At 45.9% G+C, this 23,973-nt stretch overlaps 3 protein-coding genes across 3 annotated transcripts; 1 reads left to right on the top strand and 2 right to left on the bottom strand.

Moving 5' to 3' along the window:
- Positions 1–9,050: 9,050 nt before the first annotated feature.
- LOC138592051 (olfactory receptor 5AC2-like) lies at positions 9,051–9,965 on the bottom strand. Its single transcript, XM_069662658.1, has one exon. It carries the CDS (start codon positions 9,963–9,965, stop codon positions 9,051–9,053), a length of 915 nt encoding a protein of 304 aa, XP_069518759.1.
- A 3,901-nt stretch (positions 9,966–13,866) lies between these two features.
- Positions 13,867–14,814, bottom strand: LOC138592050 (olfactory receptor 4D6-like). The gene has a single exon (XM_069662657.1). It carries the CDS (start codon positions 14,812–14,814, stop codon positions 13,867–13,869), a length of 948 nt encoding a protein of 315 aa, XP_069518758.1.
- Positions 14,815–17,490: 2,676 nt separating this feature from the next.
- Positions 17,491–18,804, top strand: LOC138592049 (olfactory receptor 4C12-like). The gene is made up of 2 exons (XM_069662656.1): positions 17,491–18,402; positions 18,703–18,804. The coding sequence occupies exons 1-2, from the start codon at positions 17,491–17,493 to the stop codon at positions 18,802–18,804; spliced, it is 1,014 nt and encodes a 337-aa protein (XP_069518757.1).
- Positions 18,805–23,973: the final 5,169 nt, after the last annotated feature.

The following is a 23,973-nucleotide window of genomic DNA, read 5'->3' as shown; positions in this document are numbered from 1 at the left end:
AAAACCTTCAGAACAGTAAGTGATATCAGACACATTCATATTTATGTCTCTGAACAGTGGTGCTTCAATCTGCACAAACTGGGGTTGTGGCCTTTTTTTGCACCTCACACATTTTAATTTAAAAAGGCTTTTATTCTGGCAGGTTCCAGCATGTTTAGACTCAATAACATCCATTATTTTTCTCACGCAGTGTGAGGTGGACACATAACTCAACCTTTTATTTTAAACTAGGAGCACTGATTATGTCAAGCAATCTAGTTGTTGATTACTGGTATTAGGAACTCTTGTTTCTCTTTGAGTGATGTGTTTATTGGCCTGACAAGATATTATTTACACACACGTCTTGAGAACTATGACTTGACCACGTACTTGATGATGTCAAAACACGACTGGGCCAATGACTACTGCAACTTAATTTAAACAAGATTACCCAGCAGTACAAGACTTTATCTTATTTTGAAAGCCGAATGTGTTTCCTGTGTTTCCCGTCAGTGTACGTTTAGCTTGACGGAGCGAATTCCTGACGCACAACGGGAAGTTCATCCCGCCGCATCAGAGGGAGCACGCACTGCTGCAAGACAAGCAGGCGTCACAGATAACAAGGACATTATATTTGGGTTTTTCTTCTCTGTCTCGTCTCGTGACATTTTCCTTCACAGTTTAACAGCGTTCAGATCAGTCAACGGGGATATTATATTAATTATAGGACATCATGTTTGTAAAAATCAGCGTTACTACTTCTAATGCTTGGACTAGGCTACTATCTCAATTGCTGCTATAAAAGTGAAGCAATTCTGTGTGAAGGGAGTGTAGACTGATCCCACAGTTAGTCATTCTGTCAGAGATAAACTGATACGAACTAATGCCCACACACTTTATCTTTATACAAGTCTATAAATGTGTGTAGGTTCTGCCCATACTTAGTCATGCAGTGATGAACATTTCAGGTGGAGCACAGTGTCTAGCAGGGGTGCAGAAAGCATTAAGATTCCCTTTGTAAGTAGAAGTAGGCCTACTGATACCACACTGTTGAAGTATAACCAGGAAATGTCCTTAGAGTGGTAATAACAGGCAGGTCCCAGCAGTTCCTAATCAAGTCAGGACAGTTACGTCATGACAGGCTGCACACACGTTAAATTAGATTCAAGTTCAAAGCTAAAGACACTGAAGCCGACAGAAACAAGTCCCAAGTCAATGCAGGCAAGTAGAAAGCCAAGTTTCAAGTCAAGAAAGGCAAGAACCATTGTAAGAAACAAGGTCCTGTGTCATGATGTTCAAGTTCTCAAATTGTTTTAATGTCCAAAATCAAGACAGGAAACTTCAAATAAAGTCCAGATTTAGTCTTAAGTTCAGACAGACATGTCAAGTCTAAATTCAAGTGCAGTTAAGGACAGTCAAGAACCCTCAATGTAAAATGCCACAAGTCGACAAGTTGGTACGTCCCAAGTCAGGACAGTCCAAGCCAATCCAAGATAAAAACAGTCCCACCAGCCCCACGTCAAGCTGCATGTCAGGACGGTCCCAAAACCCCAAAAGCTACTCGTTCACAAGTTAAAGATAGAATCTCGGAGTCTCGGCCGGCTCCCTTTGTCACGGCTGTAACTCCTGATTTTCCTTTTCAGACTGTTTGCTTCATCTGAGCGTCGAGTTTGTTTCTTCTTCTTTGGATTTTCACTTCTTGTTGAAGTTGTATCTGTAGTCATCCATCTTTTCTTTGTTTGTTCAGCCATAGTAGATTACTGTTTACTCGCAACACTTGCAGAGAGCGGAGAAGCAGCCGCTTAGCTACGCCTACCCTCTCTGGCAGACCAACCACTGCTGGCTGATGGAAAACGCGTCACTAACTGGGCGCCGCCACAGACACCCAGCCCATAATAATACTATATACTGCAGATGCAAAGGCTTTCATCAGTGGGACATAGGCTCAGTCACCATGTGTTACCTCATTCAGAGAGAGAGAGAGACTTACAGACATTTATTCATCTCTTAATGAAATGAAAATCTTCAAGATTGTTACTTTAAGGTCTTAAGTCAATAAAGGTACGTCCTAAGTCAAGACAGTCAAGGCAAGTCCAGGTTAAAGTTCAACTAAAGTCCCAAGTTAAAACAGACGAATCCCAATAGTCAAACGACTGGCGAAACCTTGTTCAAATCTGTTTAAGTTTTAAGCCAATAAAAAGATGCACAAGTCAAGACAGGCAAGTCTCCAATTATTGACCATTCAGGAAAGTAAAAAAACAAGTCTTGAGAGCAAAATCCAACATGTCCTTCAAGTCTCAAGTCAAGACAGACCGATCTAAGTCATGTTCTAGTCCAAGTCAAGGTACAACCTAGGACATGGGAGTCAAGATGAGCAAGTCCCCATGTTCATTCTAAGTCATGAGTCAGTTCCAAAGGTAAGGAAGTCAAGTCGTGTCCCAAGCTGAGGCCAGAAAGTTCACACAACTCGAGTCCCAAGTCAGAACTAACAAGTCCAAAGTCAAATGTATATCCACCCAAATACAATCAAGTCAACGCACAGAGGTTCATGTCAAGGCCTGCAAGTCCCAAGCCCCTCCTAGGACAGGAAAGGTAAGAACGTTGTGAGGTAGAGTTCAAGCTTAAGAAAAGTTTGGCAGCACAAAAGTTCTTACAGAATGCACGGAGAACAAGCCAGTTCTTTGTCTTTAAATCAGCAAGCAGCCGTGTGTGTGTGTGCGTGTGTGTGTGTGTGTGTGTGTGTGTGTGTGTGTGTGTGTGTGTGTGTGTGTGTGTGCGTGCGTGCGTGCGTGCGTGTGTGTGTGTGTGTGCAGCAACATCTCAGAAGTGGATCCAGAGAGTGAGCTGAGGGGTTTTCGTCTTATTTGGCCATGAGCTGCTCTGAATCACTAACAATGAATCGTGCTCTCAAGAATGTGTGGCAGAACTCCCATGAGATCCACAGGAGGGGGGAGCTTACGTGTGTGTGTGTGGAGGAGAAAGAGGGCTGGTGTAATACACACTGTGTGAGGCAGACATATGTAGATGCTGGAAGGCCTCAAGGTACACATGTAAGCCTGGTTTACATGCCAGGATGGAGACGTGAATGTGTGTGAAAGAGTGTGTGACAGGGTAAAACATGGGAGGAGGGAGCGAGAGCGTGCGCGTGTATTTGTGTAAGAAAGAGAGAGAGATGTTGTAATGGACATTGAGCAAGGCACAGCTATGCAGGCTACGTATCATTTAGAGCACATATGCTTGTAAGCCTGGTGTTCATGCTCTGTGTGCTTATGTTGGGACGAGGGCCTTGTGGCGCAGCGAGGAACACCTGGCTGTAGAGAGGTCCTTAAAGGGGCTGTTTGAGGGTTGACCCCTGGCTCTAAGGTTCAGGTCATTCATTTTAGGTGATGTCAGGGCTTTGATATCGATCTGTTTGGCTTACAGCAGCAAAAGCAGGTATGTTAGACTTCTTCATCCGGGCCCAGTTGAAACGTAGTGTAAATGTATTACAGCTTACAGATTGGATCGAGTGATGGGTTGTTCAAAAGAAAGAAAGGATTCTTGAATGGGAGTGATCAGGTGATCCAGTTTAGTTTTTGTATCTGGATGAAACCTTCAGTGTGTGTTTGCCTGCTGCTGGCCAGTAGAAAGAATGCAGGTGTAACACGAGCCTCTTATACTCTGCAGCTCCGCCTCAGCGCCGTATGAAGCTCCGTCCTCTTTCCACCTTTGTCATTCTACACTGGACCACGAGACGCCGGCGTAAAGCCGCCCCAGTGTGTGTTTCTAAAGCCCTTTTACACTACCAGTTAAAGTTGGTATTATTACACCTCTGTTCTGAAATAACGCCGGAACGCTTTAGAAACACACACTGGGAGGCTTTACGCCAGCGTTGCGTGGTCCAAGGTGGCACGAGGACGGAGCTTCGTCACGGCGCTGAGGCGGAGCCACAGAGTAAAAAAGGCTTATATACCGACCTGGCGCTGCAGAGGTGTAAACAAACAGCGCGTGCTTCAAATACTGATGGCGGCTCAGAGGCGGTACGACTTCGCCCCACCATTCAGCCTCCGTGCGTTTACATAGAAGACGGAACAGAGGCGTAATAATCCCGGCAGTGTGAAACGCCCTTAAGATGCTCCGTCCTCTTCTTCCACAGAGTCCTTGGTCTGTAGTCATCAATCTGTTCTTTTTCAGCTCTGGTTACAGTTTACTCACAAGAGACCTGGAAAACATTACACAGCTTCCACCCACTCGTTTTTCTGTGGTGGACGAACCACTGCTCTGTGACGTCTGCTCAACACCCAGTTTATAAACCGAAGAATACTGCTGACACATCGTCATCTTGTAATCAGATGTGCAGAGCAACATCATCATGTGTGATACTGTTTGTGTCCACTCTTTTCACCATCTTGTCTCTAACTTAGTTTGTCTGCTCTCTTCTGCTGAGTTAGTGAATTCAAGCAACAAAGGGAGAAGGACTAAAATTCAGGCACACAAAGAAAACGAGTAGGAAGACGTTACATTTACAAAAGGGCAAGGGTCAGGAACAGGTACATATGAGTTAGCAACAAGATCAGACAAACAAATCACTAAGAACACAGTTGGTAGGCAGGTAAGGAAAGGGTCCAAACACATGAGAAGGTAACGAGAAAAGAGGAAGAGGGCAATTTAAAGATAAAGGTAGGCGGGTGCAGGCTGCGTTAGACATTCACCATCTGGCCATCAGCAGGTGACCACTGGGAAAGTCTGCAGTTGTCTTGGCCAGGTGTCTCTGGAGAGTCAGACTTTGTGTCTTGACCTCCCTAAAAAAGTCTGCAGGTATCCGGTGAATTGATTTGAGAATGAGTAGTCTGGATTGGCCCTCAGGATTGCACCGTAGGCCTGAGGGAGGAGAGAAGGTCCTGGACAAAGGGACAGACTGTTGGGACCAAAGCTTTGAGCCGGCGAGCTTCACAGTGAGACTCGCCATGAAGCTCCGTGACGTCGAGGAAAGCTGCAGACAGCTGATCAGAGGTCATCACTATCAAAGCTTTATGTCGTCACATTGTCAATCCATTCATGATATTATAGAATGTAGATGATACCTGCTTTAAGGTGAGTGTAACATGTTATATCAATAAGGATCATCTCAATTACACCAGGAAGAACAGAAGTAGGCCTTTTGCAAATGTGAAGCACAAACAGGTGTGAAAGAGTGCGAGTGTTATAAGTAGGACTCTTTTCACACAGTGTGGAGGCGGTTTAACTCCAATACAAGAGAGTTTCATTTGAAGCTAAGACTGATGTCCAGTTTAATGGTAGACAGAAACTATGCACCTGTAACCAGGGGCCTCTTCCTCCACAGGTGAGTTATGAAGCTGCTGTAAGAGGAAGGCTGTCCCTGGTTGATCTGTTTTGTTCTGACACACAGTGAAAGGATCATGATGAGCTGTGGTGAAAATGATCAATAATAGTAGAGCAGGAAAACAGTGCACAGGGGAGAGATACAGGGGGGAAGGATGGAAATGTGGGCTGCAGCAGACACACAAACTCTACCTGTGACTTTGCTGCCACTTAGTGGTCAAACAGGAGACTACAGATCAATACGTATGAGTCAAACGTTTCATCAACCATCAAAGACAGGGATCTTCAGCAAGACCAAAACTAAAGTTCAGTTATAGAAGTAAACCTAATTAGTCTTCAGGCATCGGGTCAGGCGGGTTCCCTCTTCTGATATGATGTTTGTTTCCTTTAGTGTTCATACACGGTGATGAAGCTTTATTCACTTCAAATCACCCAGTTCATGTCTGTAAAGTCGGCCTTTATATTTATCAATCAGTATTTATCCCAGAACTTATTGCAACCAGCACCAATCAACCAGCACCAAGCTACTTCTGTCTGTTGTCTTTTTGCATTGTGCGATACATTGGGTCCATTAGCCGTCGTGCAATGGTTCAGAAATGGGGAAGAAGAGAGAACCACGTTCTCTGACTGATGATGCCCAGTAGTCTCTCTCCTGTTTGGCCCACATAGGGAGGATCCTAGTCCAGATTTGCCCTGTGTAACCACTACCAGACTCTTGTGACGTAATCTGTCCTCCATGCTTTGTCTGACTTTAATCTCTGCTCTGGCCTCCTGTGAGTCACTTCCCTCCTTGTGTTTCACCTCTTCTCCAGCTCTTGTTACTTTGAACACCTCCTGCAAGGATGAGAGGAAGAACATCTTCAAGAGCTCCAAACAAGTCCAGTTTCCTTGTGGATTAAACCTGAGTTTATGTTGAAACTTCACAGATGAGAAGGGGCCCCAGGATTCATGGAAGGAAACCAACCCTTGAACTTCACAGGCACGCCAGTCCTGTGTGCAAACTTCAGCCGCTCAACAATATGAGCAGGACGGAGGCTGTATCTTGCAAGTGTGGTCAAAAACTAAGTTCTAAATAGGCTTCTCTCAGACTCTCGGAGTATGCAACACCGAACTTGCATCCAAACACACATCAGCTGTCAAAGCCACTGAAGAATGAGTCTGATCTTTGGGGACAGTCGTCAGTGATTGATGTAAAGCATCCGCTCCATGAATCTGCTCATCCATACCGACAGCCTGCTCTGAATGTTCCTGAAGAGACACTGAACCTGAACTTGTTGAGAAGTCTTTGATTCAGCTGGAGACTGCTAGTTGTGATAGTGTTGCCTGCAGACGTTTATGTAGAATGGAGTTCCTGCATTTGCCCAGGGCGAGCCATGACAACACAAGTTGGTCGTCTATATCTGTTGCCTGCTTAATGAGCTGCTTAATTACACCAGTGCACTCCAGGTAACCTGGCATCCCCTGAATTCCACAGTTCTGGACTACCGTGTCCATGCAGCTGTTCTTCAGACTAAAAGTGCACATCCAGATGAGACAGTGCCGAAGGAGACCCTCTGCTCATACCAGTATGGATGTGCGTCTCCCAGTTTGTCATTGACTCTCCAGTTGCTACCCACGTTACTGGTGTCATCCAGTCTTTTTGCTAGTCCCTCATGTAGGAGGGATCTAAACTTGTGAAGCTATATCTACTGAAACCTCTGTACACATCTTGACTGTGAACAAGCAGGGATCAATGAGGCAGCTGCTGTCTGCCACAGTGACACGATGGTCCGACCCTTTAGGCTGAGATGTTTGTGTGACACAACCCTTAACGACAGTGTGCGATAGATGCCCATACTCGCTGTCCCGGGGGGGGCACATTGGCCAACCTTTTCTGTTGGATAGTGAGGAAGACGGGTTGTTGGGATTGTGAAGAACCTTTCTTCTGTAACACAGATGAGAATAATCAGGAACATTCAAGTATAATTCTGCTGGTGGTGAAGCGGCTGCATTTTAAAGCCTTTGTCCCAAGGTCAGGCACACTGCTAAAGACTGGAGTCCAGACATGGGGGGGGTTGTGGTGTGACTGTGGACTTTTGTTGTTACTAATGAAGCAGATACGTTTGTGGAGACCGGGCAGGGATGGGGAATCTGCAGGGACCATGCTAGGCTAGCACCAATGAACCAGAGACAATAAATAATATCCCAGTAGGCAGAGACGAGATGATATGTTAACAATGATGTGAGTCAGTGTGCCATCAGAGAGCTGTATCCAGCCAATGAGAGAAGCTGTCAGAACAGAACAGGCGTGTCTGTCGTTGCATGTCATCGAGGGGTGTTTGGTCCACTGGCTGTCGGGGATGCAGAACTTTATTTCTTGTAACTTTAGGCGACACCAGACGGGAGCTCATGAAGGGGAGGGGGCTCTCCACCAACAGTCGGGCTGAACAGTCCGGGATGCATGCAGTGCAGCTACTTCTCCTGGTCCTTCCTTGAGGCTGATACTGCTTTCTTTAATTCTGTGCCTGAACTTACAGTTTTCTGGCTGTACCTTTGGCTACACCTGAGATGATTAATTTGCTGTAAAAATAAAATTGAAACAGAAAATAGGAACGGGAGGCGCAGTAGCTCAAAGAGCCCAAAACAAGTTGATGTAAATCAATAAATTAGAATCTTGTTTTGGGCACTTTCCACTGATCTGTGTCACATGCCAGTCTGATGTAGCTTCTCCAAAAAGAGTTCAAAGGTCACACAGTGCAGGACTGGAAAATTACAACATTATCTTCCAGAACACAAACGGAGAAACAGGGTGCGAGTCATGCTAGCATGTTGAGCTTGCAGCAAGCTGGCACCAGATAACACTGTGTTAATGAGAGCCCTGACAGAGAGGCTCATGTCAGCAGCAGCCAGGGGCGCAAACAGTGGGTATGCACGACATGCGGTGCATAGGGGAGGTGAGTTTAAATGTCTGCACTCAGACATAACACTACAGTGCTGTTGTGATGTATCTGAGTCTGATCAGATGCAGCGTCCAATCAGTAACTGATCGTCTGCTGTAATATGTAACTTAAAATAAAAGTCTGTAATAAAAGTCTTATGTTTTATAAGTCCATGAATAAATACGATTTATACACGTAGACATTAAAAAGAAGAAAAAACCTCATGGAGGAGCCTACTCCTCCTACGTCCACAGGTGCATCTTTCATGGAACAGATAGTTAAAAGGAACACGAATAGTTACAGAGGTTATAATTTGTGAATATACAGCAGTACGTAGAAACAAGTGGAACATCTTTGGTTCTACTCTTGTCGAGGTTTGTTGTATTTCTCTCTCTCTCTCTCTCTCTCGCTCTCTCTGTCTCTCTCTCTCTCTCTCTCTGTCTCTCTCTCTCTCTCTGTCTCTCTCTCTCTCTCTCTCTCTCTCTCTGTCTCTCTCTCTCTCTCTCTCTCTCTCTCTCTCTCTGTGGCTGGAGAAGGCAGACGGTACACTTCGTATAGAATGAATGGTCTTAGTGGTAATGGTAAAGCATCAGTCTAATCGTAGGCCATCAGTGAGACAGGCGGTAAAAACACCTACGACCACGCGCTGTTAGAAGAAGCTGAGAGGGGACAGAAACATGACAAAGTGCTGCCTGATGGAGCTGCAGCTGACACGAACAGGAACACAGACTCGTTCCTGTCTCACATCGTGAACAGGATTCACAGCATTGTGATGAATGCATTATTAAACATGGATCATCTGTGACAGCGTCTGTGAAACCACTTTAATAATCAGATTAGAAACAACCTTCTGAGGTGCTTAGAGATCTCTTTCATTTTGACTCCATATATGATCGGGTTGAACAGAGGATGGTACAGAACGGCCTGTAGAGTCATCACTAAGCGTACGGTCTTTGACAGATCCGATCCCAGCCGCACTGTGAGGATGTCATATCCACAGAAACAGGAGAAGCTGATTAACACCAGCAGGTGTGGCAGACAGGTCTGAGCAGCTTTCCTCCTGACCTCTCTGCAGCTCTTGTAGGATATGATGAGGATCCTGGTGTATGTGAACAGTATGAAGAGCATCGGGAGAAGCCCCACATCCAGCAGAGCAAACACTCCAAAGACAGACAGTGCCCTCGAGCTCACACAGTGCAGACTGTAAATCAGATTGTTACAATAAATCCCCTTCAAAGTGAAATGACAGAGTTTCATATCAGCACTGAGTATCACTGCGACCGCCGTCTGACAAGCAGGCAGGAGCCACGCCAGAGCCAGGAAGGCGCTCACGGTGGCTCTGCTCATGATGCTGGGGTATTGTAGAGGTTTACAGATGGACACGTACCTGTCGTAGGCCATGCCTGCCAACAGCAGGAACTCTGCACCGCTCAGAGAGTAAAACAGATAAAACTGAAAGAGACAGGCAGAATATGAAATGATCTGTTTCTCTGATAAATAATCAATGAACAGCTTCGGGTAAATCGCAGCGCTGAACATCGCCGAGTTCAGCAGCAAAGCAGCGATGAAGACGTACATCGGCTCGTGGAGGTTTCTGTGCTTCCAGATCAGGCACACGATGGTGAGGTTAAAGCACAGGATGAGAGTGAATACGATGAACATGATCCAAAAATACAGATATTTATATTTCCTTACTTCCACATGACCTCCGAGAGTTATATATGTGACATTTAATTCACTGTCCATGCTGAATGTCATCAATTAAACCAACACTGAAAGAGACAGATAACACGTGTGAGAGAAATCTGACTCTGAGGATCACATCGACACAGAACGTGTGTTTGATATTATTGATCAAAGGATACCTGAACGTAACATGCACCTTCTGCGAGCTCATCTTCAGGTGTCAGACGGTGTTAGAGTCAGACTAAATATTAGATGAGAGTTCGTCCCCCTCCATGGATCTCATTAAGTCCAAAAGCTGCTTCTGTGTGAACAACTTCATCAAACTCTAGAGGGACGAGGTGCCTGAGATCAACAGTCTGTCCCACGTTGGTGCTCGGCCCTAATTATTACAGAGTACAACAAGTTTCACTGTAAGATGAACTTCCATGAAAATGCAGCGATCGCCTCTCAGATACGACTAGAAATATGTGAACAGGATCTTTAACCTTCTGAGGATTGAACCTGAACGCAGCGTACGAGCTTTAGTTAAGATCAGATTTAACTCAGCATCAGAGGATACTCAGGTTACAGTGGCACAAACAACCGTCATCACATTCACACTGGCTCTACCTGTAGGTTTCATACGGTGGGGCGAAAGAGGAGAAGCTCCGAGGACTAGTGAAGTGAGTTTATGTCACAGACACAATAAGGATGAAGACACACTTAGATAACGTGAGTATACTGAGCCGTGAACAGGTACAACAGCTGATGGACCTCAGTGAGCCAGCTCGACACAAAAACAAGGACACAGCCCGATGTGTGGATGTGTGTCGATCCTTCTGCCCTCGTCTAACTGTTGTAACAGTTACGTTTTAAAGGAGCAGTCCTTCCTGGTCTGGACGGACCACAAGAACATTGAGTACATCCGAGCAGCTAAAAGACTGAACCCTCGTCAAGCCAGGTGGGCCCTTTTTTTTTCACGGTTCAATTTTTGCATTTCTTACCGTCCAGGCTCTAAAAATGTCAAGCCTGATGCCCTGTCTAGACTGTTTAAGGGAGATTCTGCTCCTAAGGATTCAGAGACAATTATCCCTGAAGTTTGTGTAGTGGGATGTGTCACCTGGGAGATCGAGGAGCGGGTCAAGAACGCTAACCAAGGGGTTCAGATTCCCCCAGAGGTACATCTCAACAAATTGTTTGTCACCCCTGATCTTCGGGGGCCAGTGATTACTTGGGCTCACTCTTCTCTCTTCTCCTGTCATCCTGGTTTCCGCAGAACTCTGTTCCGGGTCCACGAGAGGTTTTGGTGGCCAGGTATGAGGAATGATGTCAATGAATATGTGGCGGCCTGCATCACCTGTGAACAGAGCAAGAGCAAGAACGCCCCTAGTGTCGGGCTTCTCCAGCCTCTACCGGTACCACAGCGGCCCTGGTCGGACATTTCTCTCGACTTTGTCACTGGTTCACCGCCTTCTGAGGGTAACACTGTAGTGCTTACAGTAGTAGACCGCTTCTCCAAGATGGTTCGGTTCATACCGTTACCAAAGATTCCCTCTGCCAAAGAAACGGCAGAGGTGCTCTTGTCTCATGTTTGTCGAGTTTTTGGGTTTCCCAGGAATGTCCTGTCTGACCGGGGTCTGCAGTTTGTGGCCCAGTTCTGGAGGGCGTTCTGCCAGCTCATAGGCGCCACTGTCAGCCTGACCTCAGGCCACCATCCTCAGACCAATGGGCAGACGGAGTGGTTAAACCAGGAGCTGGAGAAGGGACTCCGCTGCTTGGCTTCCCAGAATCCTGCTTCCTGGAGCAAGTTTGTCATGTGGGTGGAGTATGCCCACAACACGCTCCCCTGCTCCTCCACTGGCCTGTCCCCATTCCAGTACGTCTTCGGTTACCAGCCACCTCTGTTTGCTACCCTGGAGAAGGAGGTCAGTGTCCCGTCTGCTGTCGCCTTGGTCCGACGTTGCCGTCGGATGTGGACCCGGGCCCGTCAGAACCTCCTTAAGTCCTCACTGGCGTACAAGAAGTTTGCGGACCAGAAGAGGAGAGCAGCAGAAGAGGTTGGACAATGCGTGTGGTTGTCCACCAGACACCTGCCCCTCAAGCTGCAGTCCCGTAAGTTGGCACCCCGTTTTGTTGGACCATTCCCGGTGTCAAAGATTATTAATCCTGTTGCTGTGAAACTGAGACTTCCTAGGTCCCTTCGTGTGAACCCCACTTTTCATGTCAGTGAGGTTCAGCCCGTCAGAGCCAGTCCTCTGGTCCCTCCTGCCAGACCCCCTCCTCCCGCCCGGATCGTCGATGGGGGCCCTGTTTACACAGTCCGGAGACTGCTGGCGGTTCGCCGTCGGGAGGGGCTTCCAGTACCTCGTAGATTGGGAGGGTTACGGACCTGAGGAGAGATCTTGGGTCTCTTCTCGGAACATCGTGGACCCGGAGACTTCCACCACGACCACCCTCATGATCCTGGGCCTTCAGGAGTCGGCCATAGAGGGGGGGGGTAGTGTCAGGTCCTGAGTTTTTGTCTGTACTTCCTGTTTTATTCTGCTAATCTCCCCACTTCCTGTTTGCATTCATTTGAGGTTTTTTTACTCCCTGTGTGTGTGATTGCTTATTGTTTTCACCTATGTCTCGTTGTCTCCTCCCCTCTTGTGTATATTAGCCTGTCTTCCCCAGTGTGTCTTTGTCAGATTGTCTGCATCCTTTGTGAGTAGTTTTCCGGCGTTTATTCCTCGTGTTTGTTTCTCAGTGTATGATCAGTTTTCCTCGTGTTCTCCTTTTGCCCAGTGATTTGGTACTTCTGCCTGTCTCGTTTGCTACCTTGGTTTTGACTTTTGCCTGTTTTTTGGACTACGACTTTGCCTGCTGATTTTGTTCTGCTGCTATTGACTGATCTCCCGTGTACCGAACTCTGCCAATAAACGGTTTAACGAATCTGCTCTGCCTCGGGTCTGCTCTGTTGGGTCCTGTTGTCTGCCTGAACGTGACAGGCAAGGCTGAGAACAGCTCTCAAACTCAAGGACACAATGATATCTGGCCTGTGAGATAATACATGTCTATCAGAACTGGCCCGCCAGTACACAGCACACACACCGCTGAAATCCCAGAATGCACTGCAACAGTGGGCGCGCCAATCAAGACCTGCGAGCACCGGCTGTGTGAGTTAGTAGGCTTGTTCGAGATGAGCGAGGCCTGCGCAGAATCGGTCGCCGCCTTGCCAAGCACATCACATGACGGTTAGATTGTTGTCCTGACTGTGCGAGACTTTGAAGTCCCGCGGGAGCGAGGCGGCCGCAGTTTTCAGGGCCAGGCGCTGCAGTTGCTCTCCACCGACTGCACAACGCCGTGCATGATGGGAAACGACTCGCGCTGGCTTGAGTGAAGCACCTATTGGCTGAAAAAAGCCTTGACACCCCCACAAGGAAGTGATGAGACGTCTGTCTGATTCATCATTATTCATTAAACTTCATGAAGTGTCAGACAGACACCAAACGCTTTTATCAAAGTACTGTCATTCACATCGTCATGCTTTACTCATTCCTCATGAACGCTGTCTTAATAAACATGAATACAATGAAGTTTATATCGAAATAACTATCAAAAGCCCTGAAGTATAATCAGAACTTAATATGAAATCCAGTTAAAATAATGATGATAGTAATAATAACAGCAACAATAAATGAAGACTTTATTCACTTCAGTTTACAGTGTGTTGGTGTTATCGATGCTTGACGAGGCGAGCAGCAAACTTGTCAACAAAGAAGTGTCCGACTTTATGACTCCTCCCCCGACTGCAATCGGCTGCTCTGGCCTGTTGTCGAGGCGAGCCGGCAGTCATCTGTCTCTCGACAGCGAGGCTGCTGAACGACATCTTTGAGTTGACTCGGGCCGTCAACACTAAAGAGACTCTTTACTTGTGCAAATAAATACATTCATTAAATACCTTAAAGACTTGCATGATTATTCCGGAACAATGAAACCTGCATCAGTGATTCGTCTTCACACAGAGGACAGTGTCGGCCGGGCACAACAACTTTTTCAGGTGTTTGGAAATTTCTTTCATTTTCAGGCCATAAATGAGCGGATTCAACAAAGGATGGTATAACACTACTTGTAACATCATGATAAAGCGTGCAGTTTTGGGGAAATCAGATTCCACTCGAGCTATGCTGATATCATACGCACACAAACAGGAATAACTGATCAAAACCAGCAGGTGGGACAGACAGGTTTCAGCTGCCTTTCTCCTCACCTCTTTACAGCTTCGGTAGGAAACAATCAGGATCTTTGTGTATGTGAACATAATGAAGAGCAGCGGCAGAACTGTAAGATCTACCAAAGTAACCACACCATATAAAGTGATTAATGTCGAGCGCACACACTGAAGTCTGTATATTGTGTTGTTACAAAATATGGCTCTTAAGGTGAAGCTGCACAGTTTGTTCTGCGCGCTCAGGATCGCTGGGACAGCGATGTGACACGCTGGCACGAGCCACGCGAACAACAGCAGCACACTCACTGTGTTCTTCGTCATGATGGAAGAATACTGCAGAGGTTTGCAGATAGACACATACCTGTCATAGGCCATGGCTGACAGCAGTAAGAACTCTGAGCCTCCTGTAGAATAGAATAGAAAGAACTGAAAGAGACAGGCTGAGTAAGATATGATCTGTCTGTCGGATAAAAAGTCGATGAAGAACTTGGGGTAGACGGACGTGCCGAGAACGACGGAGTTGATGAGCAAAGCTGCGATGAACATGTACATGGGCTCATGGAGGGCTTTGTGTACCCAGATGAGGTACACGACCACAGAGTTACAACAGATTATTAGAACATAGACGATCAGCATGAGGAAGAAGTAAAGATATCTGTATCTGTGAACGTCCACATACCCATCCAATGTTATATATGTGACATTTAACTGGTCAGCCATTAATAATGTCTGAAACTAAAGAGGCAGGTGACATGAAAAGTGCACGTGAATATGAATTCAAAGTCTATAACACAAACATGTAAGTGGTGCTGGAGTTTCTTGGTCCTGTGAAAGGAAGCTGATGAACACACACAAAGTGAAGCGTCTGAGTCTTCTGGAGGCTTTTATCAGATCGCTTCGTCCCCAAAGGATCTCATTAAACTTTCAACCAAAGTCAAAGTAACAAACTTCATCCAGCTCAGGAGGCCCGGGGCACGTGTGCAGGAACAGGAAGTCCTCTCTGATACGTGTGTCACACCTATAAACATCTGTCATGGCCTTTTAGGTACATCTGATGCCTTGTTCCTAGCACATCATATCTTGGGTCATCCTTCTAGTTTGCCATAACACACTGTGATTTCATCTCTTGTGGCCTACAAAGGTCAAAGGTCATTTTGTCCTTCATCCTGTCATCCTGACCTGAGTTTAGCGCGGTGAGAGGCAGGTGCTCTGCAGGAGCTGTCGACAGTCTTAATCTAAAGTTTGGCTTAAATCACAACAAAGCTGTACGACTCTAGAGCGAGTACGACCGGGAGGCCAGCAGGATGAGAGCATGACAGGAACAGATCACATCACCTCCAACGTGTCACAGGTTTTATATTTCACTCTTTAGGCCGTTCAGAGTTCTTACTGCTGTCAGCCGTGGCCTATGATTGATATGTGTCTACGTGTTAACCTCTGCAACATCCAGCTGTCAGGACTAAATCAACTGTTAGTATTGTCTTAGTTTTGGCGTCTGCCTGCTTGTCGGACGGATCGACTACAGTTAGTCCAAAAAGAAAAATCTGTACGTTTACTTTGAAAGAGATCTTTGTGTGAGATGATGAACAAACAACCAACCAAGGACAGAAAGAGATTCTTTGACAGCTGCTGCCGGGCCGAAGGAGCAGGCTTACAATATATCATTATTCACCCAGGAACCACGGGGTCGAATGGCGCTCCATTAGGACAGTCGGCTCTTCAGGCTTTGCTGGATAGTCCAGCTGGATGCACTATTCATGTGGAGAACTGGAAACTACAAGAGTTTTCCAATGACTGTATATATAGATGGACAACGTGTCTCCATCTGCTCCCATTGTACGAAAGTGATGTATTTAGATTTTATAGTTTGACTCATGTCCCATCTGTTAACATGGAGGAGGCGGGCTTTATGAGCTATACTGCAGCCAGTCAGCAGGGGGCGACAGAGAGGGTTTGGCTTCACTTTTAGGGAGCGGTCATGTCGGCCATCTTTTTATACAGCCTGTGGAATTTTCCTAAATGTTTAGTTGCAAACTGAAAACCATCGTCCCTGGCAGAAGGTTTCCTGAATGTCTCACGTCAAACAAAATCGTTCCGTCTTTCCGACTGCTGCTGGGAAACTGTCTGCCATTCTGGGAGCCCCAACAGCTCGCTCCTCGTGATGACTAAGTTTCCCAAATGACCCGACACAGCAGTGACCTAAACGTGAAGCGCTCTGACTGGGTGGGCTCCAAATGGAACGGGAACCATGGCCACCCTGTTCAAAAAGGTATTTCAGACAAAAATAAGGAATTCATAACATTTTAACTGGAAGGATTCGGATGAATTCATGAATGGTCATGTCTTTTCTTAATGGAAAAATGTCGGCAGGGCCAAAAGGGAAAATGTTTTCGGGCATTTGACGTCAGTTAGCACCAAACAATTTCAACCAATCAATCTGCAACATTTAGCCGCAGAGCACCAAGAACGCTCGGTCAGTTAGCTAGCTGCTGCGCTGTGGAGAACGTCTGTCTACGCCCACTTCTCAACGATCACATCAAATCCCTCTCATGACATGTCCCGCCTGCACGTCCTGTTTCACTCGGAAACACGTCACGATACGGAAGCTGGATACTCTCGAGATGCCGTTTCAGCTCGACTTTAAGAACCTGTTTTCCACATGGATCATTCCAGAGGGTTCTTTGTGTTTAACGAAAACCAGAATGTTGGAAACTTTTGTGACTCAAAAATGGATTTGTAGAAAAAACTGAATTTAGCATGTTAAGGTTTCCTGAACTCGCCAGTCGAGGTCGCCTATTATACTGAAAAAGAAAGTTGACTCACGTGTGAACAGAAACATTCAGGAAACATCTGGACCCAGATTATAACCCTGGATCACTGATGGCTCCCCGGCCTACAAGACACAAGCACCTCTTTAAAGACTCCTGTAGAGGGAACAGGGGCTGGAGTCTGAACACCTGCAGCCTGTGGCCAACCTGCACACCGGAAGAGAAGGCCTTCAGGTGTGCAAACGTCTGGGTGTTTCTGGTCGGTTGTTTGGACGTGGCAGCACCAGGCACATGCTCACTTTCTGGCACAATGAAGGATGTTTGCTCGCATGAATTTCAAATTGAACCCATTTTCATTCCATGCTGACTGAAATAATGAGAGAACAGTGTAACAGGGCAACATCACAGTTTGCTGACGGTGTTGACGTGTTGGTGGAGCCTTTAATGAGCTCCTTGGAGACGATGAACAACATGAACAACAGAGTCGAACAAACAGCAGCTGCATCTTAAAGCCTCGTGACTACATGAACCAGACATTAAGATACACAACACATGGACAGTCTGTTGTCAGTCTGACTCTTTGTTGTCTTTAAGGTATGCTGCACATTATAACCTGATGATGTTCTTAATGGATGAAGTGTTTAATGTAACATATATAACTCTTGGTGGGTATGTTGAAGGAGAGAAATACAGATATGTTTCTTTTGTAATTATTTTCATTCTCTATATTTTAATAATCTGCTGTAATTCCACGATCTTGTACCTCATTGTGATCCACCAGAACCTGCATGAGCCGATGTACGTGTTCATCGCAGCTCTGCTCATTAACTCTGTTCTCTTCAGCACCAACATCTACCCAAAGCTGCTGGTTGACTTCTTATCTGAGCAGCAGGTCATAGCATACCCAGCCTGCATCTTTCAGGCTGTTATATACTACATTCTTACCTACTCAGAGTTCTTACTGTTGTCAGCCATGGCCTACGACAGGTATGTGTCTATATGCAACCCTCTGCAGTACACCACCATCATGAGAAGCACAACAGTGAAGGCCTTTCTGGTCTTAGCGTGGTCTGTGCCTGCCTGTGAGGTGACCGGGGCAGTCGCGCTGAACTACAACATGAAGCTCTGCAGCTTCACTTTGAAAGGGATTTTCTGTAACAATTCAGTGTTCAAGCTTCAGTGTGTGCGCACAGAGGCACTCTCCATATACGGAGTGATCATGTTGCTCACCCTTGGACTCCTGCCTGTGCTCTTCATCCTTTTCACGTACACCAGGATCTTCATGGTGTCCTATCGGAGCTGTAGAGAAGTCAGGAAGAAGGCAGCACAGACCTGTCTGCCACACCTGATTGTTTTACTCAACTTCTCCTGTTTCGTCAGCTACGATGTGAGCATCGTTAGGCTGGAGTCAGATATTCCAAAAACTGCTCGCTTAATAATGACCCTACAGGTGGTTCTGTATCACCCGCTCTTTAACCCCATCATGTACGGACTGAAGATGAGAGAGATTTATAAACACCTCAAGAGGTTATTCTGTCGGGTCAAATCATACTAACATGTCAACACAAGTTACTGTTTCACCTGTATTATGTGATCTCACGTACTGATGGTTTTTAGAATGATGCCTGACACACACTAATAAGTATCAAAGTGGGCTGAACCAGGCCGTCCGTCTCCAAACATCAACAACAGACTTAGTGTTATTTAATGTCCTGTTCACTGTGTTCACGTGTTTCTTTTAGTTTCAGTACGACTCACAAACAGCTTCATGAAACCTCAGCGTCAGTTCAAAGCTGCTCCGTCGTCAAAATCTTCATGTTAAAGATGTTGTTGTGTTTAGAGACTGACGCCTCCTCAGGGCTCTGACGGACCTCAGAGCTCTGACGGACCTCTGACGGACCTCGGGGCTCTGACGGACCTCAGAGCTCTGACGGACCTCTGACGGACCTCGGGGCTCTGACGGACCTCTGACGGACCTCTGACGGACCTCAGGGCTCAGACGGACCTCAGGGCTCTGACGGGCCTCTGACGGACCTCAGGGCTCTGACGGACCTCAGAGCGGTGACAAAAGGAGAACACAGATCGTTTCAAATGTTAGAAACATGAATAATTGAACATTTTTTAAGTCCCAGCATCTTTAATCACAGGAGCATTTTTTTTTTTTTAAGATGATATTTTTGGCTTTTTGCCTTTATTCATAGGACAGCCTAAGAGAGACAAGAAATGTGGGGAGTAGAGAGAGGGGGATGACATGCACCAAATGATCGGCAGACCGGGAGTCGAACCTGCGATCAGTGTGACGAGGACTGTAGCCTCTGTACACGGGGCGCCCGCTCTACCAACCGAGCCAAACCAGCGCCCCAGGAGCATTTTACAGACCTGTCATCTTTCTTCATATTAAACAACAATGTGGAAATTATTTTTGTGTTTCTTGTGTTTATAACAGTTTAAAGTTTGTATTTTAGCTTTCAAATGTCGGTGCGTGAGACAAGAGAGGGGGGTTTAAGTAAAGTATAAGTACACGTGTGTGTACTAGTTTTATTCATCACTTGTTTATTTCATGAATCTTAACCTCCTGAGACTCTGAGTCCTCACACGGGGACATCACATGTTGGCTTCACAGCACCATAATATTTAACTCTGCAAAACTTGGACCCGTTGGTCTCATTCATGGACACGTTGTCCACCACCCTGTGATCACAAAAGCACATTACACTGATCAGTGTACATTCAAGATGGCCGTGATCCCGACCAAAATGTGTTACAGTCGGTCTCTACAGAAAACTCCACCAGGTACAAAACCTCTTCAGATCTTATGATTGAAACTTGTTTATTTAATGCGTATGAGCAGTTGTAGCTTGATATGGAACATTTAACTCATTTTATCAACAGCAACAAGCTACGACACCGTTACGACAAGGTGCTCACATGAGGACATGGGGACCTTTTCAATGTAACACAAAGACAATTCTTAGGTTTCATACTTATTAGGTCCTATTAATCCCCAAACGGTAGGAGAAATTAAAAATGCATACCAAACAAAAGCTCGGGTCTCAGGAGGCTATGAAACTAAATCTTCACAGTACTTGACTAATAAAGGGGAAGTCCAGCAATGGTAAAGGTAAAGGTAAAGTTTGCTTGTCTTGATTAAAGCGTTGTCTGATATCTCGTTGAGCTCTGTCGAGTGTGAGAAAACAAACGTGTCAGATTCATTGAACATTTATGGCTGTAAGTTTGGTTCTGATGGCAGCGAGGGTCACGTTAAGATGGATCTCACAACTTTACTGCTTGGTACTAAAGACACAGAAAAATAATCATTTAATGATCATTTTATTTGTATGGTACTTTTCTAGCTAGCAGCACTTCATGTGCACAGTAACTAAACATGTCTTTACCAGTGTAGAGCGCACGGCACTAAATGATTTAGGGCGTCTGACACACTTTTGCTAGTAACACGGAGACAAACTAAGGCGCAAAGAGGTTGGCTTAAATCCCTGGATTATTCATCGGCGTTATTCATCGGCGTGTTTTCGGACTAACGTGAATCAAACCCGACCCCGGGATATTGAACTTATTTCTATCCACTGTATCCTTGAACACGCAGAAAAAACACAGGTTACTGTACGATACATGTCGAAGCACGGACTGATGTTAAAGCCACTGAAGTGATCCCACTGCCCAGGAGAAACAAAGATGAGAAGAGGCACGCTGTGTGTGCCTCCTGGGGCATAATTGGCACTGGACAGCGTTTTAATATCTGTGGGCACGACTGTCGGTGCCACAGGGAGTTATGTTTGAGTATGGTAATTAAGTTAGTTGCGTCTCGGATTCTGCTGTATTATAGAGAGCGTAAGTCTGAATGAGCGCGCAGTATGGAGAGCTTTTTGTCTCAGTAGTTTTTGGCCCATGTGCGGCTGGAGCAGGAATCTCCCTGAGGTGGAGCAGGTGTGTGTGGAGGCAGCAGTGAGCTTGTCCACGTCTTCCTGCACTTCTCAGCAGATCGGTAACAAACCGAAAGCAGCATCATGATTTAAGGAGACGAGGGAAACCAAAACTCGCAGTCTGTCCCTTTAACAATGTTATTTCACTGCATCTGCAAACACACTGCTTTTCCCTTAAGAGTCAAAGCGCTGCTGTGGGTCCCCGTGTGAGTGACAGGCAGACTCATGTTGATTCGTGTGAACTCTCCGATGTACAGTACGTCCATAATGCGCTCTCTAAATAGCAAACACTGACTGCACCACAGACTTTAGACTTTGTTGGTCTAAGGCGCCGTCACTTTCTGCGTCCTCTAGACAGCAACGCACCACCCGTTTGCCTGACCACACCTCATTTCAAAACCAGCACAGGCGCTAACGGTGGCGCAAGATCACTCGCTATTTACACAACGTGGGCGCTGGGAGTAACAATGACGACTGCGCCGGGTGGAAGATAGCAATGACACTTGCGCTGTGCGCTTTGGCGTTTTGCACCGGGTGGACGATTGTTATCTGGGTGACTTTATGAAACGTACAGCTCATGATGAATGTCAACAGAGCAGACAGGCAGGGAGTTACAGCAGGTGTAGGTGTGTGGGGAGAAAGAACTCGAGAGGTGAGCAGATTAAAGTAGTTTTGTGAACAAACACGACAATATAGTGGAGAATGAAGCACATTTCTAACAGGGAAATAGGGTATATCCTTCTTTAAAGGGGCTTTATGTAAGGTTTATTGATCTATTCATCAATCAAATCATTTTTTATTGCCAATGTGTGAAGGGATCGTAGAGGAACTGATAAATTGAGACCTTCCCCAGCTTCCTCCATCGGCCCGAACAACCTGTGAGCTGATCTTTATGTAAAGCACTCGAGACAGTTTTTCCTCGAAAGAGGATGTGACGTATCTGCGCGTTCACGAGTACCTCTACTGAGAGCTCGTTCTACACTACAGTCACAGTGTGCAACACGAGACAACGCAGGCTGTGAAATGGAGACCGAAGTGACCGGCACCCACAACAACACCAGCACAAACTACACACAAGAATAATAACATAAGTTTTATCTAGTGAAGCCCGTTTGACCAAACAGGAAGTGACCGACGTCAGGGAGAAAACTAGAGTCAACATCGGCAGGGCATGCGAATCATGGAGACCTTCGATTGCTTTGGGGATCAAAACAGACCCACGACTTATTGTTGTCATAGAAACCTGCGTGCAGCATTCTCTCACCAGGTGCAGCGTGTTTCCTCTCACAGTAGAGCTAGTTGGCTAACCTTAGCATGCTCGCTAACGTTATGACTACCAAAATACTATCTCAGTGTGTGTGTCAGTTATCTAGCTTGACAAATAACTTCACCAGCTAACGGTGTTGATTTGTAAATTATGTAGCAGAACAAAGCAAATGTATAACTACCAATTGTTTTCTATTAGCCAGTATCATTGCATTACCTGCCTAGGCTAAGGTTAGCCGGCAGTTAGGCATCATAACAAAACACCATCGAGTAGATAACATCAGCTAACTCACGCAGACTCACGGGGCTGATCTGGCTGCTAATTGAGTAATTTGCCGTTTGGTTACGAAGCTCATTGACAGATCCATGCAGTGTAGTTATGTTAGAGCTAGTCGGCTAACCTTAGCATGCTCGCTAACGTTACGACAACCAAAATACTATCCGAGTGTGTATGTCAGTGTTGTCTAGCTTGACATATAACTTCCCCACCTAACATGATGCTAAGTTAGATATTATGACAAACAGTGTTGATTTTGGACAACATGATGCCGGTCAATGAGCACGTCTCATCAGTGAAAAGTAAACAGGGCCGGTGAGACTGAGCATGCTCAGTTTCGTGTGTCTTCGGCAAAAACCCCGGATGCTCGATCATGCGTGAGTGTCCGTGCGAGCGCGTACAAGAAGGTTGACTGAAGTTCCCTCAGCGGCCGACCGTGTCGCTAGGGATGAGGATTTTCTGAAAGTTACATATAGCACCTTTAAATAGGGTACTGGTTTTCTTTGGTCTCTGGTCCTCAGATACAGCCCAGGACTCCCAGGAATGTAAAGCTCTGCACCCTTTCCACACATACTCCATTAATGCAGAGGGGGGCGGGTCTGCGTCCCTTCTTCCTGAAGTCCAATATCATCCCTTTGTTTTTGTGGTGGTCAGTGACACATCAATCGTTATACCTCTAAACCTGATCTCAATAACACGGCTTTTACACAAATGATGTGCATTACTTTCATAGGTATAAGTATGGACAGTGAATAAGAACAACCTGCACTCTAAATAGTTTCTCATTCCAATGTTGAAGCTGCAGAGCCCTCATTTACATCACATGTTGATGGTGAATATAAGGTCAGAGTCAGACAACTGTAAGCCCTGCATGATAACAGGAGGCCACACCAGGGACACAGCGAGGGGCCTTTTCTGAGGAGGCTAAAATACATTGAGCCACTGCACAGATCAACTGCAGTACATTGTTCAGCTTCTCCAAACTGGTTATACAATTACTCTGAATAAGTTCCTCATTAAATCCATTTACTATACGTAAGAAGTGGACAAAGACCTTTAAAAAAGGAAGCAATGCAGCCTTAAACCTGCTGTGTTTCTAATGGCCAGCAGGGGGCGACTCCATTGGCTGCAAAAAAAATGTCTGACTGTATGACTAGTTGAGAAAATGAAGAGTTGACTTCTGATCTTAGAAAACATCTTAATGAGTTTATGGCCTCAGGCTCAGGTTTGAAGTCTTCTTTAATTTAGCCTGATGTTCAAAGTATGCTTTAAAGCTAGGCTACCTGTGACTGACAAGCATCATGGCAGCCTTTCAACCAGCGTAGAGACGTGTGCACCCTCTCAGCCAAATATGGTCCAAAAGAACAAGAGAGTGACGTCACGATGGCTACGTCCACTACTAAAGCTCTCCATTTAGAAGATACTTATATTTTATACTCTAATAGAAGGTCAAAGAGGTCATGACACGGTTTCAAGTACTATAACGAAAGCATCTAAATTCAACAGATTGTTTTTGTCCAAGTGTGTGTGTGTGTGTGTGTGTGTGTGTTTGTGCGTGTGTGTGTTTGTGTGTGTGTGTGTGTGTGTGTGTGTGTTTGTGTGTGTGCGTGTGCTTCAGAGGAGGAAG

The sequence above is a fragment of the Semicossyphus pulcher genome, unplaced genomic scaffold, assembly GCF_022749685.1.
Source record: "Semicossyphus pulcher isolate SPU_LCO1_2020_fin unplaced genomic scaffold, fSemPul1.0.p SCAF_15, whole genome shotgun sequence".
Taxonomy (NCBI): domain Eukaryota; kingdom Metazoa; phylum Chordata; class Actinopteri; order Labriformes; family Labridae; genus Semicossyphus; species Semicossyphus pulcher.
Note: the sequence above shows the minus strand (reverse complement) of the source record. Positions and strands in the feature narration are given on the sequence as shown.